General features: G+C 35.8%; 1 protein-coding gene across 4 annotated transcripts in view; it reads right to left on the reverse strand.

Annotated features, from left to right (window-relative positions):
- The window catches only part of RAB6A (RAB6A, member RAS oncogene family), a 66,958-nt gene that overhangs the window by 8,766 nt on the left and 41,451 nt on the right, over nt 1-16,741 (reverse strand). For 2 of the 4 annotated variants that reach the window (XM_006885568.1, XM_006885566.1), the window contains exons 3-5: nt 14,432-14,485; nt 12,414-12,519; nt 10,391-10,502 (exon numbers count right to left, since the gene is read on the reverse strand). In XM_006885568.1, coding sequence (XP_006885630.1) covers nt 10,391-10,502; nt 12,414-12,519; nt 14,432-14,485 — 272 coding nt within the window. Of the gene's footprint in view, nt 1-10,390; nt 10,503-12,241; nt 12,348-12,413; nt 12,520-14,431; nt 14,486-16,741 lie in introns of all 4 variants that reach the window. The other 2 variants (XM_006885567.1, XM_006885569.1) reach the window with 2 other exon arrangements.

The raw sequence follows: 16,741 nt of genomic DNA on the forward strand, positions 1-16,741 counted from the left end.
TAACAACAACAACAACAACTGCTTCAGTAAGAACCATATAACACTGAGAAAAAAAATTATCACAACTGCGACAATGGTCCATGTCTTGATAAAAAGAGGACTGATGTTGTTAAAGACTTAATTTTACTTGATTTACAATCACCATCCATGTGGAAGCAGTAGTCAAGAAATCAAATGATGTAACGTACTACACAAGTCTGCTTTGAAGTCTAAGGTATACTTGATTAAAGTCTTATAAGTTCAATTACCTTATATGGATGTGCCTTCAATATGGATTATCTCATTGTCCAACATTCGGATGCACAGGAAGTAAATGAAAACATCATGACTTGGATGAGGCTCAACTTAGTCTTTAGATTAATCCTCACCCTTCAGCACTTTGCAGAGGTCCTTGACAGCAGAATTCTCCAATGCAAAGTGTCTTGATTTCCTGACTGTTGTTACCACAGGTGTTGACTATGGTTCCATGTCAAATGGAATCCATGACAACTTCTATCTTTTCTCCATTTATCATGTTGCCTATTGATCAAGCAGTGAGGGTTTTTATTTTCTTGATGCTGAGATGTAATCCATAAAGAAGACTATAATCTTTGATCTTCTGAAGCAAGTTTTTAAAAACTTCTTCAGCTTTAGTAAGGTTGTGTTATCTGCGTAATGCAGGCTGGGGATGACAACATACTCAGTGCTTTATTTTAAAATATGTACGTATTTACTGCTGTCATTTTGTTGTGCTCTGTATGTATATATGTAGTGCTGATTTGTCCTATGTTATTTTGTGTTGAGTTCTTTGCTATGGACTTTCTTTTAATTAAGTGCTCAATGAGTTGTTATTATTTTCTTCTTTTTTAAAACCTTGAACCACAATCCCAGAGGTGTGTGGTTCAAATCCACCAGATGTTCTGCTGAAGAAGGAGGAACAATGGCCTCCTGTACCAGTCAGATCCAATTTGACGGTACACACATTAAAAAAACAAAAACAAAACAACCTTGAACGAGAATTTAATCAATAAACCTAGAATCATTCTTTCAATATTGGTATTTTACCGGTTGTTTTAAGGGACATTGCAAATTGTGAACAACCTGTACACAATTCTTACTGTATGTACTACCAAAAATCTAAAAATGCTATGTTATAATTTTCTAAATTCCGGTGACTTTCCAGCTTTAAAAATTGAGCAAAATTTTCATTAGGAGGAAAGTAAGTACTAAGTAAATCAAGTAAGTATCTTGATTTGTTGATAAAATTGTTACACCATTTGTTGTTAGGTGTCAAGATGAGTATGACCCATAGTGACCCTATGAACAACAGATCTGAACGCTGTCCTATCCTGTCCCAATTTTATGATCAAAGATACACTTGAGGCCATCGCTGCAGTCACTGTATCAATCCACCTGGTTGAGGGTCTTCTACTCCTTCACCATCCATCCACGTTTCCAAGCATGATGTCCCTCTCCGAGGACTAGCTTAGCAACAAGAAGGACTAGCTGTACCTTCTCCAAGACATATCTGTTCTGTTCTTTTGGCAGTTCATGGGATATTCAGTATTCTCCTCCAACACCACAACTCAAAGGCATCAATAATTCTGTCATCTTTATTCACTGTCTAACTCTGAGATGCATAGCATATGACTAAAAAGACCACAGTCTGAATCAGGTGCACCTTAGTCCCCAAATTGACATCACTGTTCCTCAAGAATTTAGAGAAGTTCCTGACTTTACAGACTGTCCCAATGTCAATTGTCTCCTGATCTCCTGACAGCTGGAACCAAGGGTTTGGATTACTTGGATAGTGGATCCATGTAAGATGAAGTTGTAGTGAATTTTACTCTTTCTCTATCATGATGTTGTATCGTTGTTAGGTGCCACTGAGTTGCCGGTGACTTATAGCAACCCTGTGTACAATAGCTCTGAAGCCAGCCCTGTCCTTAGGCAGTCTCAGTCTCATAGACTCTGACATACCTACTCCCATTGCCCCAACTACTCTATTAATCAATCACTTTCATCTGAGATCTTCCTCTCCTGCGCCATCCCTCCACCCTTCCAAGAATGATGTCCTTCTCCAAGGACTGGTCCCTCCTGGCCATGTGCCCAAAGCATGTAAGACAGAGCTTCAAAATCCTTGCCTCCAAGGAGAAATTTGGTTTCACCTTCTTTAAGACAGACCTATTTGTTTTCTTGGTAGTCCATGGTAAGTTCAAGGCTCTTCTCCAGCATCACAACTCAAAGGAATAGATTCTTCTTCTGTCATCCTTAGTCACTGTGCTCTCTGATGCACAGCAAGTAATTGAACCAGGTGCACCTTAGTATCCAGGATGACATCACTGCTCTTCAGCACTTTGGAGAGATTCATGAAAGCAGTTCCCCCCCCCCCCAATACAATTCCTCTTTTGATTTCCTTACTGCTGGTACAAAGAGTGCTGACTGTGGAGCCAAACAAGCTGTATTTGTTAATAACCTCAATCTCTTCTCTAGCTGTCATGTGCTGCCAATTGGTCCAGTGGTGAGAATCTTTGACACTCAGATGTTGAGCTTCAATTCATATTGAAGGCTGTAGTCCTTGACCCTCTGTAGTAAGCACTTCAGGTCTTCCTCAGTTTCAGCAAGCAAAGTTGTTTCACCTGCATAATGCAGGTTATTGATGAGTCAGTCTTCCTCCAATCCTGATGTCACATTCCTCTTCATAAAGCTCAGCTTCCCGAATGATCTGTTCTGTGTATAGATTGAAAAGGTATGGCAATACTATGCAATGTTTCTTTGTTCTGTTCTAAGGGCTGTTTTCCTGTACGAGTATAGGTTTTACCTGAGCACAATTAAGTGTTCTGGGATTCCCATTCTCTTCAAAGTTATATCATTAAGTCCCACTAATCCACAATTAATTATCACACATATTAAACACTCAAATTTGCAATGGTTCACAGCACATAACAAAGTTATTAAGAAAACTGGACTACCATGATCAAAGGTGTTACAGAATCCACACAATTCTGACAAGGAGAAAGCCATGAGGAGGGAATAGTTATCGTTAAGAAAAAATTTTACTAAAAAAATGTTCTAATTTAAGTATCTAAAAAACACGGGAAACAGACTTAATTTACAATTACAATGTTCCAGTCATAAATGCAGAACTATGATTCCAAATTGTCACTGAGAATGCTTTGTATTATAGGATATAAAAACTATCCTCCTCCTTCATTGACACCCAAAACAGGCAAAGCCCATCCCCAAATTTTAACAACACACATTACCCCATGCAATTTTACTGCCTCTGAAAACGTGTTAGAGGGTCAGGTACAGGTTGGCTCTGAAACAACAGCACACAACCACTACCACCCCCCCAAAATAAAAGACCAGTAGACCATCTTACCTCTTGAAAAAAGTATTTACACTTAAAAAATGGGATAAAGTAGGATTTCCTTCTTGAAAATGTTTCTAGAGCTACTAAAAACTTTATATTTGTTAAATAGCTGATAAAAATATCTCTCTGGATTGTACAAGGGAGATACAGGGACCACTAATAAGACACAGGAGATAAATATCAACCAGACTTCTTTCTCTCTTGCTTCTTAAGAGGCTATATTCCCTTTGTTTTTAATTTTTCTGTTTTCTGTTAAGTTTGCTTTCCTTTTGCTTCCCTTTTCCCTTTTACTTTTTGTCAGACTTCTCCTTTCCTGTTGCCTTTGTGAGTTTTGCTTCCACTTTTGCAGGCAGTTTAGCTGACAGCCTTGCTGACCGCCTGGGCTCATCCTATACGGGCCCTTTGATCAGATGAACTGACCTTCCTCTTGGGCATCTTGGTGGCACGGAAGGCACAAGCTCGGTGCCTGTGGGCATGACACTAATGAAGCTAGGATGCCCGGCCACTGCCTCTCCACCTGCTGGTAGAGATGAAGGTTATTCTCTTCTTTTTTTTAATTGAAGTTCGTTAATATTCTTTTGGGGTTATCCTGAAATTTACTTTCTTCTTTCTAAGACTAAACAGTCTAGTGTATCTTTTATTTTTAAAATTTTTGTTCTATATTGACACTGCTTTAACAGCTTTTAGATATTCCAGTTCTGTAATTACACTGTTTATTTCTTCTTTTTTGCTTTGAAGTTTTCATTGTTTATAGATTGCTATCTCTAGTTCTCTGTTTACTGAAAAAGGGAATAGACAGCTTTATTTCATTTTGAAGACTCTTTGAATCAGGTGTTATGAGATGTCCTTGATTTCAAGGTGTCTGATATCATTGGTACTTAGTCCAAAGGATGCTTTTAAGTGCTTTTTATAAGGTTGGTCATGCTTTTACAATCATTCTTTTTAAATACAAATTTCTTTCTTTTGTGGAAATGGAAATGTCACCAAGTTATTGAGAGAGTCACTGTGTCAAACCGTCTAACTGAGGATCTTCTCATTTACCATACCTTCACCTTTCCAAGAATGATGTTGTTCTCCAAAGAATAGCCTTTCCAAGCAATGGGCTCAATGTGGCAGAGATTGTGACACTGGCACAGGATCAGGGTTGTGGAGTTGTACTTGACTCAACGGCATCTAACAACAACATCCGAGAGACAAGTTTGCTAGATAAATTTTTGGTTAGCTACCTTTCTCAGTGAAGGAGGGGAAGACTCAATAAAATGGATTAACACAGTGACTGCATAGATGGGCTTAAGCACAGTGGAGAGTGATATTGGCACAAGACTAAACATAGTTTCATTCTATTATATATAGGGTCACTAATAAGAGAACTGACTCTAGCACTTAGCAACAACTCTCTGCTCTAGCAGCAGGACCTGGCATACTGAACAATAATTAATATTTCTTGAACAAATGACTATTAAATAGTAAATCTACGGCTTGGAAGCAGGAGTGGCATCTACTTCAGTAAACAGCTTGCCTCCGGAAACCCTATGAACCTGGAACAAGGATGAAAGTCACGCAAGTATCGAGGACTTTCGTTCATAGTCTCCTATGACTCAACGGCACTTAACAACAACAAAAACGTGAAGGCTTCTAGGCAGAACTGATTTTGGAGTCCTGAACATATTCAGTAGGATAATGGTAAGTAGTTGCCATCAAGCTGACTAAATCACAATGGCCTAAGAGGTGTGTCAGAGTAGAACTAAAGCTCTACAGGGTTTTCAATGGCTTTTTTCAAAAGTATATTGCCAAACAGAGATACTTCTAAGTAGATTCAACCCTCTAACCTTTGGGTTAGTAGCTTAACATTCTACGAGTCTACAGAATCCCTGGAGTTGACTGTAGGTTAGCTATAGGTCATCTGAATAAAATATTCAAAGGTTATAGTAATGGTCCTCCAGTGTGGTTGGATGATGTTAAGAGTCACTTAAGTTTATTTAAAACATTTATGTGGCCCCACCTCAGATCACTAAATACCATTCTAAAGATATGGCTAAATATTAAAAATTTTAGGTTAACTTTGATTCCTTACAGCCTAATAAGTTATATTTACCACATGATCCCTAGAAATGAAATGTTTGGAAATCACTAGACTGCAGGGGAAGGAACACTAAGTACCAAGCAACTTATGTTGAGGCAATGAAGTGGATATCCTTTGATCTAAAATACACTTTCAAGTGCTTAATAAAGACCTGTAATTTTTACTTTTTCTTTTTAATTGTTTCTCCTCCCTGCTTTAAAAGTAATAAACATTTTAAAAGGTTCAACAAAACAATTAAACAAGCAGTAAAAGTTCTTAATTCTAGCCCTCTTCCAAAGACACAGTAAATTTTTTTAAAAGATCAAAAATGTTTAAATATTTCTCCCATTGTTACATTCTTTCCCTCTCCTTGCCCCACAATACACCCCTTGTTCCAGATTGCTGCCACACATATAATGCCTAATCACATATTCCTTTTAAACAGTTTTCCTCTCATCTGATTTAATGTAGTTTTTATTATCTAGCCACTCTTACCATTCTCTCCCAAATCCCTCCATATCTGTTCTATTTTAAAACAGTGATGTTGTGCAGTTTGTCCTTTGATGACTAAGATATTTGACTCAGCATAATGACCTCCAGGTTTTCCCATGTTGTGAATTAATTGTTTTTCAATGCTGCGTAATACTACTACATTGTGTGAATGTACCACAGTTTTTCTATCCATTCTTTTGTTGATGGGCACTTGGATTGCTTCCATTTATTAGCTACTCTGAATAATACAGCAATAAACACAGATATGCATACGTCTGTTTTGAGTCGTGGCTGTGGCTTCCTTAGGGTATATTCCCAGTAGTGGAATTTCTGGGTCGAATGGTATTTCTATTTCCAACTTTTTGAGAAAGTGCCCTATCATCTCCATAGTCACTATGCCATTTTACATTTTCACTGGCAGTGAATAAGAGTTCAAATCTTTGCAAAACCTTGCCAGCATCTGTTATTTCTTAGCCTGCTGAACTTTCCTATTTTTGCTGGGGTGACATGATACCTCATAGCTGTTTAGATTTGCATCTCTCTGATAGCTAGGGATTTTGAACATTTCTTCATGTGTTTGTTTGCCATCTGAATGTCTTCTTTGGTGATATGTCTATTCCTATCCTGTGCCCATTTTGTTAGTGGGTTATTTACCTTTTTCCTACTGAGGTGTTAAGTATTCCTTACATTTTATATATAAGTCCCTTATGAGTATGTTATTGCCAAATATTTTTGTCCCAGTCTGTGGCTTTCCTTTTTCACCCTAGTGGAGAAGATTTTTATGTGTGTACGGACTTGATTCTTAGGTCTCATTCATCTATTTTATTGCCTCCTGCATATAGGAATTTCATTTATTCTTAAGATTCATTAATTTAGATTTATCATAAATTTATATCATCTTTAAAAGGAAATTATACTATACATACTGATCAAATCCTTTTTAGTTTCACATGTTACTGTTATTAGGTGCCATCGAGTGAACCCTATGAACAAAGATCAGAACTTTGTCCTGTCGCGCACCATCCTCATGGTATCTGCCATGCTCCAGCCCATTTCCCTTCCAAGTACGAAGTCTTTTATCCAAGGACTAGTCCCTTTGATAATATGCTCAATGTATGTAAGGCAGTGTCACTATTCTTGCTTCAAAGGAGCACCCAGTTTGCACATCCTTACAAACAGATTTGTTTGTTCTTTTTGGCAGTCCACAGGATATTCAGTCCTCGTCTTTAAAACTACAATTCAAAGGCATCAATTCTTCTCTGGATTTCCATATTCATCTTCCAATTTTCAGAATCATACAAAGCAACTGGAAATATCATAGTTTGGATAAGGCACACCTTAGTTTTAAACAGGTATCATTGCTCTATTAGCAATTTAAAGAGGCCTTTGACAGCAAATTTCCCCAATGCAAGTCATCTTTTGATTTCTTGATTGCTGCTATCAAGGGTGCTGATTGTGGATCCATGTAAAATTTAATCTTTTCTCTATCTAACCTCATGCTGCCTATTCATTTAGTGATAATTTTGGTTTTTTTTTTTATGTTGAAATGAATCTATATTGAAGAATTACATAGTAATAGGTTGGATTAATTCATAGAAGGGTTCACAAAGTCTTGGATATTCTACAGTAAGTGCCTCAGATCTTCTACACTTTCAGCAATAAAGGCTGTATCATCTGTATAATGTGAGCTGCTGCTGAATCCTTCTCCAATCCTCATGCCACATTCTTCTTCATATACTTACACATATTCATTTGTTAAGACATCAATATATTCCTGTAGTTTTAATGAATAAGAAGTATTTAATTCTGTTACTGATGAGAAGTTGTGTTTTTTTTATTATTTGAAATAATAAGGCAATGAACAATCTCTTATATTGATCTTTTTACAATTCTGCAGGTACTATGGGATAAATCAGTGTTGATCAGTGTTGGTAGCACAATGTTGTTGTTATGTGCCATGGAGCTGCTTGCAATTGATAGCAACCCTATGCACAACAGCCCTATATCGTGCTCTATCCTGTGCTAATCTTCTGTCTCCGACACACCTACCCCCATTATATCCCAGTCATTGAATCAACCCATCTCATCAACGATCTTCCTCCCCTGTGCTGTCCCTCCATCCTCCCAAGCATGAAGTCCCTCTCTGAGGACTGGTCCCTCCTTGCAACAGGTCCCAAGTAAGTCGGACAAAGCTTCAGAATCCATGCTGCCAAGGAGCAGCTTGGTTTCACCCTCTCTAGGATGAACCTTTTTGTTCTCCTAGCAGTCCATGGTATATTTAATACTCTTCTCCAGAACCACAGCTTAAAGGCATCAATTTTCCTTCTATCATTCCTAGTCATTGTCCAGCTTTCACCACACATACAAAGTAACTGCAAACACCATGGCCTTAATCAGGTACATTTTAAGTCTCTAGACTGACATTATTGCTCTTTAGTACTTTGGAGAGGTCTCTGACAGCAGACTTTCCCAATGTAATTCATCTTTTAATTTCCTTGCTGCTGGTACCAACAGTGTTGATTGTGGAGCCAACCAAACTGACGCTGTTAATAATCTCAATCTCTTCATCATTTATTATGATGCTGTCAATCAGCCCAGTGGTGAGAAACTTTGTTTTCTTGATGTTGTGCTTCAATTCACATTAAAGGCTGCAGTCCTTGACCTTCTGCAGCAAGTACTTCATGTTCTCCTCAGTCTCAGCAAGTGGGGTTGTATCATCTGAATAACGCAGATGATTGATGAGTCTTCCTCAAATCCTGATGCTACATTTCTCCTCATAGAGCCCAGCCTCCCAGATAATCTATTCCGTATATAGATTGAAAAGGTATGGAGATAGGACACATCCCTGCATACATCCTTCCCAAGTGTTTCCCTGCTCTGTTCTGATGACTGCTTCCTGGTCCAAGTATATTGTGTTTCACATAAGCTCTATCAAGTGTTCTGGGATTCCCAATCTTCTCAGAGTTAGCCAGTCTGTTGTGATTCACACGGTCAAATGCCTTTGCATAGTAATGAAACATAGGGGCAGTGAGTATTTAAAATTCTGGTATTATCAAATCCCAGTAAATCTGTGTTAATGACATAACATTTTAGAGTGTTTGTATATTCAGACTCTTGATAATGTGAATAGCAATCTTTTAAATGTTGGTCAATCTAATTGGTGAATATGATCTTTATATTTATGAATTTAAACTTACCAATCTTTCCATTTATAGCTTCAAGGTTTCATACCATGCTTACAAGAAGCCAACTACCATCAAAATCTTCTTTAATGCTTTCTCAGTTAATTATATAGCATTTTTTTGTTTGATCCATTTGAAAATTATTGCAGTGGAATGAACAGGGGACCATTATTCTAAAATGTGAATAGCCAAGGAATGGCAGTCTGGCAAAAATCACCATGAAAGATTATAATTCCAAAGCAATGGATAAATAATTTCCTAAAGAGAAATTATTATATATTAAGCAATAAAGGGCTACTTACTAGCCACTGCTTAGATAACTCTAGATACAAAGGAAAGAATTTAAATTTATAATTTTCTACCTAAAAATGAAGGCATCAAGAGAATCTACTAGAATGAATATATCAATATGATCCCTGTATTTTCATATGGCAACAAATAAAATAGGGACAATTAATAAATTTTCATAAAGAAAGGTTGAAGCCACAAATTACTCTTAAATTAATAAAGATCTTTTTGTAACTGTACCACCAATTCTAACTGAGGTAACACAGGATTAGGCTAAATATCTTTATAAGTCTTTAAACACTGGGTTTCTTGGCAACGTTTTAACTAACAATACAAGTTCATTCCCTGAATTTCAATATCCAACTCATGAATAAATAAATAAATAAAAAATAGTAAAAGTGCCTGCTAGTATGTAGAATGACTAACACTATTTAAGGCAGAACCGCCCCCCCCCCCCAAAACCCAACCCTGCTAATATCCAATATGTCATTTAAGCACACTGAAAGCAGATATTCAAGCTATGGGATTCTACAGTGAATGTTAATACATTTTATACCCTGTGACTTGAATATGGCTTTGCTCATTTGACTATGGTATCACAATCAAGCTATTCAGTTCAACTACAGAGTTTGGCTCAAGTATACAACTAAAAACCCCCAAAACTAAAACTTTACACGACTGAATTATAATGAATCCTTATGAAAAGGTGACCAGAAAGCGAGTGTATTTAATTATAAAAACTTTTTTCCTCTTTCCCCACCTCTTCCCTCCATAAACAATTTTTAAAGACATGATTTGTAAGATTGCTTCTTTAATTAAAAATATTGCTCATGCTTATGAATCCAAAAATATTTAAAATATCCATCACTTTCTTGAGCTGCCTTGCCTTGGATTCACATAAAAGCAAACTTTTAAGGGCTGAGTTTAGTATTTTTATTTCAGATTTCCTCATTAAAACTGTTTAACACAGAAATCAAACATTCAATACATATACACAAAATCACTCCATACCTCTTGTCAGCAAGATCTGTTTTATTTCCTACTAGCATGATGATAACATCACTTCCTCTTTCTGTTCTGACATCATCAATCCATTTTGTAGTCTGCTGGAATGAGTTAACATCTGGTATAGGAGGGTGGACAGAGAAATTAAGTACTTGCAAATGCCTCCTCAAAGTGATGAACTCCCCCCTCTTACACACAAAAAAAGAATCTCTGAAAGTGGAAAGAGAACTGGCACATTAGAATCCCACTTTTAATGCGCCTGCAATATAAGTCCATTTTATCTGATTACAACTGTCAGTGATCTAAAGAAATTACACATACACAAATTTTCAAGATTTATTCTATAATTTTAAAAGTTTTGGACATGACCAAATGAGTGCAATATAATAAATATAAGGGGGGGGGGAAATGCTTTTAAAATGTAAGGACAGCTATGGCAGATAATATGGTATCACATTGCCACAATGATAACTTACATATTTCAAACATGACAAAGAAAGCATCTCCAAAAGTATGTCAGGCAGTAAGTCCCAATACATTCAGAAATTTTATAAAGACTTGAAACAGCTTTTCAACACCACTCTGTTTACATTTACTTAGTTTGTGATCACTTTAACTTGAAATTCATTACTTTAATATCTCACAATCACTTGTAGCAAGTCTCCTCTTTTCTAGTGTTGGTGTCTAAGAATATTGCAACACATTACAGGTGCCTTAAAAAAAATTCTACTGATTGTATTTTATCATTTTTGTATAATTTTTAGAGAGAAATTCCCCACGTTTCACTTGCTTTGCTTTGGTTAAAGTAAGCACAAACATTTTAAAGCTGCATAACATGTAAACGCACAATAATGAATACTTAAAAAAAACCAAACAACAAAAACAAAACACCACACCAAAAACCAAGTAGCATCCCAAAGTGAAGCTGCAAGAAAAGACTTAGCACCTATCCAAAAGTGTTTTAAAATCAAGAGTCCCTGAACGGCAAACCTCTTAACTTCTAATTCTGCCATGGCAATTAATGTTAAATATGCATCAATTTTGATTGAACAGATACATACAGTAAAATCAAAATCAAATGTTTTCCTTTTTAAAGCTCTGGAAGGTACACTATCCTGCCTTTCCTATAAATTAGACGACTTAATACAGACTATGGGATAACATCTAATATTACTAAAAGCTTTTCTTAAGTCAATTTACAGACAATTTCAATCAGAGTACATTTTTTTCTATCAGCCACAAATTCTCCACAGAAAATTCAAACACTTAAAATGCCAAAGGCATTACTCAGTCTTTGGGTAAAAGAAAAAGCAAAGCCATTACTTATATGTTTTAAAATTTTTTTCCTAGGTGAGAAATGAAAGCATACTTTCTTAGCAACACTGTAAATCAGTAATAGTCACAGAACCCAAACATGATTCAAATGAAAATGATTAATAGAAAAGCACATTATGTATTCTCTGTCTTCCTCTCTATAGAGAGAGGATGTCAGAAACAGGGAAACAGAAAAAGTTAGCAGAATCTTTGAAGAATCTCAGCAAAGGCCTTGGAAGATCTGGTAAACTTGACAAGAGATTTAAATGCAGACTGTTTTATTTTACAAAAATCTGAGATCAAGTTAAACGAAAAAGGACACAGTCCTTCTACTATAATCATGGTATGGGTGAGTAATAGCAGAATGCTAAGAAAAGTCTTAGGGAGTAACTATTTCTGACCTAGTTAGGTCTGTGATAAGGTTTGCTATGATAAAACTCATTTTAACATGCCAGGATAGAAAACAAGCACAAGACAAGAACATGCATGCAGCTAAGCTAAAGTTTAAAAGAAGATTAAAAATGAGTAATTCCCCCCACTCACTTGTGATATCATAAACAACAACTGCCACAGTGGAGTCACGAATGTAGCTAGGAATCAAGCTCCTGAACCGCTCTTGACCTGCTGTGTCCCATAATTGCAATCGTACCTAACAACAAAATCAGTCAAACAAGCAAGAAAAATAAGAGAGGTCAACCTGTTGCAAAATACCTACTTGTGATATCGTAAACTACTACGGCTGCAGCAGAATCACGGATGTAACTGGGAATGAGGCTACGGAAACGTTCCTGACCCGCAGTATCCCACAGCTGCAGCCTGATCTGTGGGATGGGAAAAAATAAATAAAAAAAAACCAAAACAAAACCCAAAAACCAAACTAATACTAAAAAGAAAAAAGAAAATGTTTTTTTTTGAAAGGGAAGGGGAAGGGAAGTAGAAAGGAGATTCATGCAAGATGCCAAAAATGTGCAAGAAATGGAAATAACACAAAGCTTTCCTGTTTCAAAAGAAAGTACTGAAAATTTTGTTTACTCAACATGACTAAAAATGGCAATGGGAAAATTTTACATCATCAAAAATATGGCTTTTCCTTTTTTCCTTTCTGTAACTGCTCTTAAAATAGTTATTATCTTCTAGATGGCAAAAACAGACTCTATTGGTATTTAAATAATGAGAATGAGAGCAAACAAGAGGAAAGTTATCAATCCAGTCTATCAGATTAAAGAATTAATACTTCTTGTAAAGTCTTTTTAAAAGCCAAAATGTGTCCCTTCCTACTGTAATTGTATGTTGATGTACCGTTGAGTCAGACTGATCCATACCTGACCCTTCAGCAGGTTTTCAGAGGCAGCTAATCACACAGGAGAATGGCTACCCTTCTTATGTAGAGCAGCTGGCATATTTGAACCGCATGCTTTTGGGATTGCAGCACAGCTTCTTAAAACTAGACACCAGAACTCCTTAATTCTATGTTATCACCATACCAACTCTCCCCAGCATATTCCATATCTATTGTCCATCAAGCTGACTGACTCATCAGTGACGCTACATGTATAGGTACTTTTATACTTAGGGGGAAAAAAGAATGTGTTTTTGTAACTCTACATGAAATAATACGTGAAAAACAATGTATACGAACTTTGTAAATAAACCAGTATATTAAAAAAAAAAAAACCCTCAAAAAAAAATCTTTAATAAGAGAATAACAGCTTGAAAACAAGTATCACGTCCTCTTATGTTTCCAAGCTTTTATTTTTTAAAAGGCATGACATATATTAAAGCATACAATAAAATAGCCACTGGTTCAAATCCACCAGATGCTCTGCTGGAGAAGGAGGAACAATCTCCTCCTGTACCAGTCAGATCTGATTTGACGGTACACACAGAGACACACACACACACACACACACACACACACACACACACACCCCAAAATAAAAAAAATTAAAAAACATTCCAAAAGATGGAAGGGAAAATAAAATCCAACAAATAAATACATGTTATTTTATTCTATTCAAAGTCTATACACATTGAATTGTGGCAAAGAAAACCTTACAGTTCACAAACTATGCAATATGCACATAATCTTCCTAAAAAAAAAAAAAACATTAAGAAGATACTGGTAGCTCTCATTTCTTCAAGGGAATTCTTGTAACCCTATGTATTATCACTTTTCTAAATCAAGAAAAGGAGCATTGTGGTATAGTCTGTAGCATGTTGCCTTTTTAACAAAAAGGCCACGCGTTTCTGACTGTTCAAATACACCAGCAGTTAGTTCTGCAAGAGAAAAACAGGCAGTCTCCTATTAAGTTTTACTGTTTCAGAAACCCATTGAAGATTGCTTAAGTCAGAACTGAGGAAGCAGTAAGGAGAAGGAAATCATGATGACAAAACCTGTGTAAGAGATCTAGTGTCATGAGGATTTTGTGAATAACATGGTTTTCTCTTTCCTTTGGATTTAACCTGGAGATAAGTCAAAGTACCAACTGCTGTTAGTTTTGCGGTAAAAGTTTTCTAAGAGAACTGTAAACTTACTTTGACAATTTTGGTAACCTGGAGATAAGTCAAAGTACCAACTGCTGTTAATTTTGCGGTAAAAGTTTTCTAAGAGAACTGTAAACTTACTTTGACAATTTTGGTAAGTACTTCTTAGAGTGACAGTCACTGATTAGAGCTTTGATCAATTTTCTACTCTAGGTGTTGCAAAAATTGCACGCTAAAAATATTACTCACTGTTCGGTCTTCCAAGTACATTGTTTTTGATAAAAAGTCAATGCCAATTGTTGCCTGCAAGAAAAAACAAAACAAAGAAGTTAACATAATAAATTAATGGTGGTCAATAATTTAGGTAGGGCTCAAACAGGAATTAAAGATGAAAAAAAAAACCAAAAAACAATCAAAGCCAAAGAAAATTTTCTGTGATAATGGCTTATATCTATTTCATACTGTATGTTAAGGGATTTTTTTTAGGCCCTTTATATAATCATCTCTAATTCAATGTTATTAGGAGGGACTAGTCTGTGGAGAAGGATTTTATAAACAAGAAGATCTTCAATAAGCTTGACACAGAGGCTTCAACAATGAACTCAAACATAGCAATAATTGTGACAGCACAGGACCAAGCAGTGCTTTATTCTACAAGAGTTGGAACCAACTTAACAACTCCTATCAACAATCCTTATACAGCTCTGCAAGGTAGTCATTATCATCCCTATTTTTCACATAAAACTTAATGCCATTAAGTCAGAATCAAGTCACAGTTGACCCTCCACTGGGTTTCCAGGACTGTAAGTAGCCTAGAAAGACTGCTCATTTTTCTTCTGAAATAACATGAAAAATAGGGATGATAAGAATATTGGGGGTCAGAGACGATAACTAAATGGCCTACTTATCATATAGTTTCTGTTGTAGAGTTAAGACTGACTATTAAGTTCAGACCTTTCCAAAACATGATTTTTACTGAAATAATTAAGATGATTTTTTTCTTTCAATCAATAATTTATTCACTGCTCATACCTTTTTACAGAAAACCAGAATAACATAAATGACAATTATATACATGGATCATACCTAAAGGAATTCAAATTGGTTTTATCTATAGAAAGAGACAATACAGAACTCATTATAAGCTGTCTAAACAAGCATTGAGGCTGATTGTGGAACAGAACATTAATTACTCATATGCAATTTAAATTGCAGCAATTTTTTAAATATATATATATATTAGGCAACTATTCTTTTTTTTTAATACAGTAAACATAATTTATCCAGTTTTTCTCAGTCTTACCCCCACCCCAATGTCAGTCTCATTCTATAACAATGGCACCATATAATATTTGTCTCTTTGTGACTAAGATTTTTTAGTCAGCATAATGTCTTCCAGGGTCACCCATTTTGAATAATATTGCAAGAGTTCCTTGTTTTTCAAAGGGGCATAGTATTCCATTGTGTGAAAATACCACAGCTTCTCTATCCATTCGTTTATTGATGGGTACTTAGATTGTTTCCAACTCCTTGCTATTGTGAATAAAGGTGATTTTTAAAAGAATTCTTTTTGTTGTTTTTGAAAATAAATACAACAACACATACTAACTCATTATCTTCTACAGGTATGACTGACAGATTAAATTCTTGGAGTGATGCAACCATTCTTATTCCCCTTTTCCAAGTTGTTTTTTACTGCTCAGTATAAACTCATTGCTTGAAACTGTACTTTCAAACCTAATCTTTAAAACTGTTGTCAATTTGATTCTGTATATATAAATTTTGGAAGACCATTAAGATCAAAGTAGATATTTTTTATTAGTTAAGCTAAACAGGTGTTTTAATTTTAAAGAAGACTACAGAGATATCTTTTATTTAAAGATTACCTCAGAGGAATAGTTTCAGGGTTTATTCTGCCACATCTCTAGCAATTTATCTTCCTCTATGCATAGAAATGGCAGAAGCTTTTAATGGCCTTAGCAGAGGCCTTGGAGGATTTGATAAACTTGGCAAGAGATAAATGCAGGCTGTTTTATTTTAGAAAGTAAAATTAAAGAATATCCCCTTACTCTAATCAAAGTCTGGGTTAGTGGTAACAGGACTTGGGGAATAAGTGTTTCTGGCATGTGTGGTCTGTGATAAGGTTTGCTAGGACAGAATTGATTTTTTAAGCAAACCAAACATTTGAGTAAATGAACTATTTACTTAAACTTTTGAACTTGTGATTTACCATTAAAAAGACTATTCCCATGTGCTTTAAACATGAGACCAATTCAGTTGGGAGATGGATTATTTCTTGATTGCCTTACCTCTTCTCCCCTTTCTTGTTTAAATTGCAGATACCAGGAGAATTATTCCTAGAACATTCAGAAACCATGCAGCACTCTTGAATATGTAAAGTCTTATGCTTAGAGTTGGTCACGCACCAAGTGAAAATTCTGGGTCCATCAGGACCAGAGTTGTCACATAGGACCAAAAATATCTATACTTCTAAATATCTCTCAAATGGGAAACAAGCCAACAGTATATGCTGCTTACTACTATTCTAATATAAAAAAA

The sequence above is a fragment of the Elephantulus edwardii genome, unplaced genomic scaffold (genome assembly GCF_000299155.1).
Source record: "Elephantulus edwardii isolate Elephantulus edwardi_28Jun2011 unplaced genomic scaffold, EleEdw1.0 scaffold00044, whole genome shotgun sequence".
NCBI classification, from domain to species: Eukaryota; Metazoa; Chordata; class Mammalia; order Macroscelidea; family Macroscelididae; genus Elephantulus; species Elephantulus edwardii.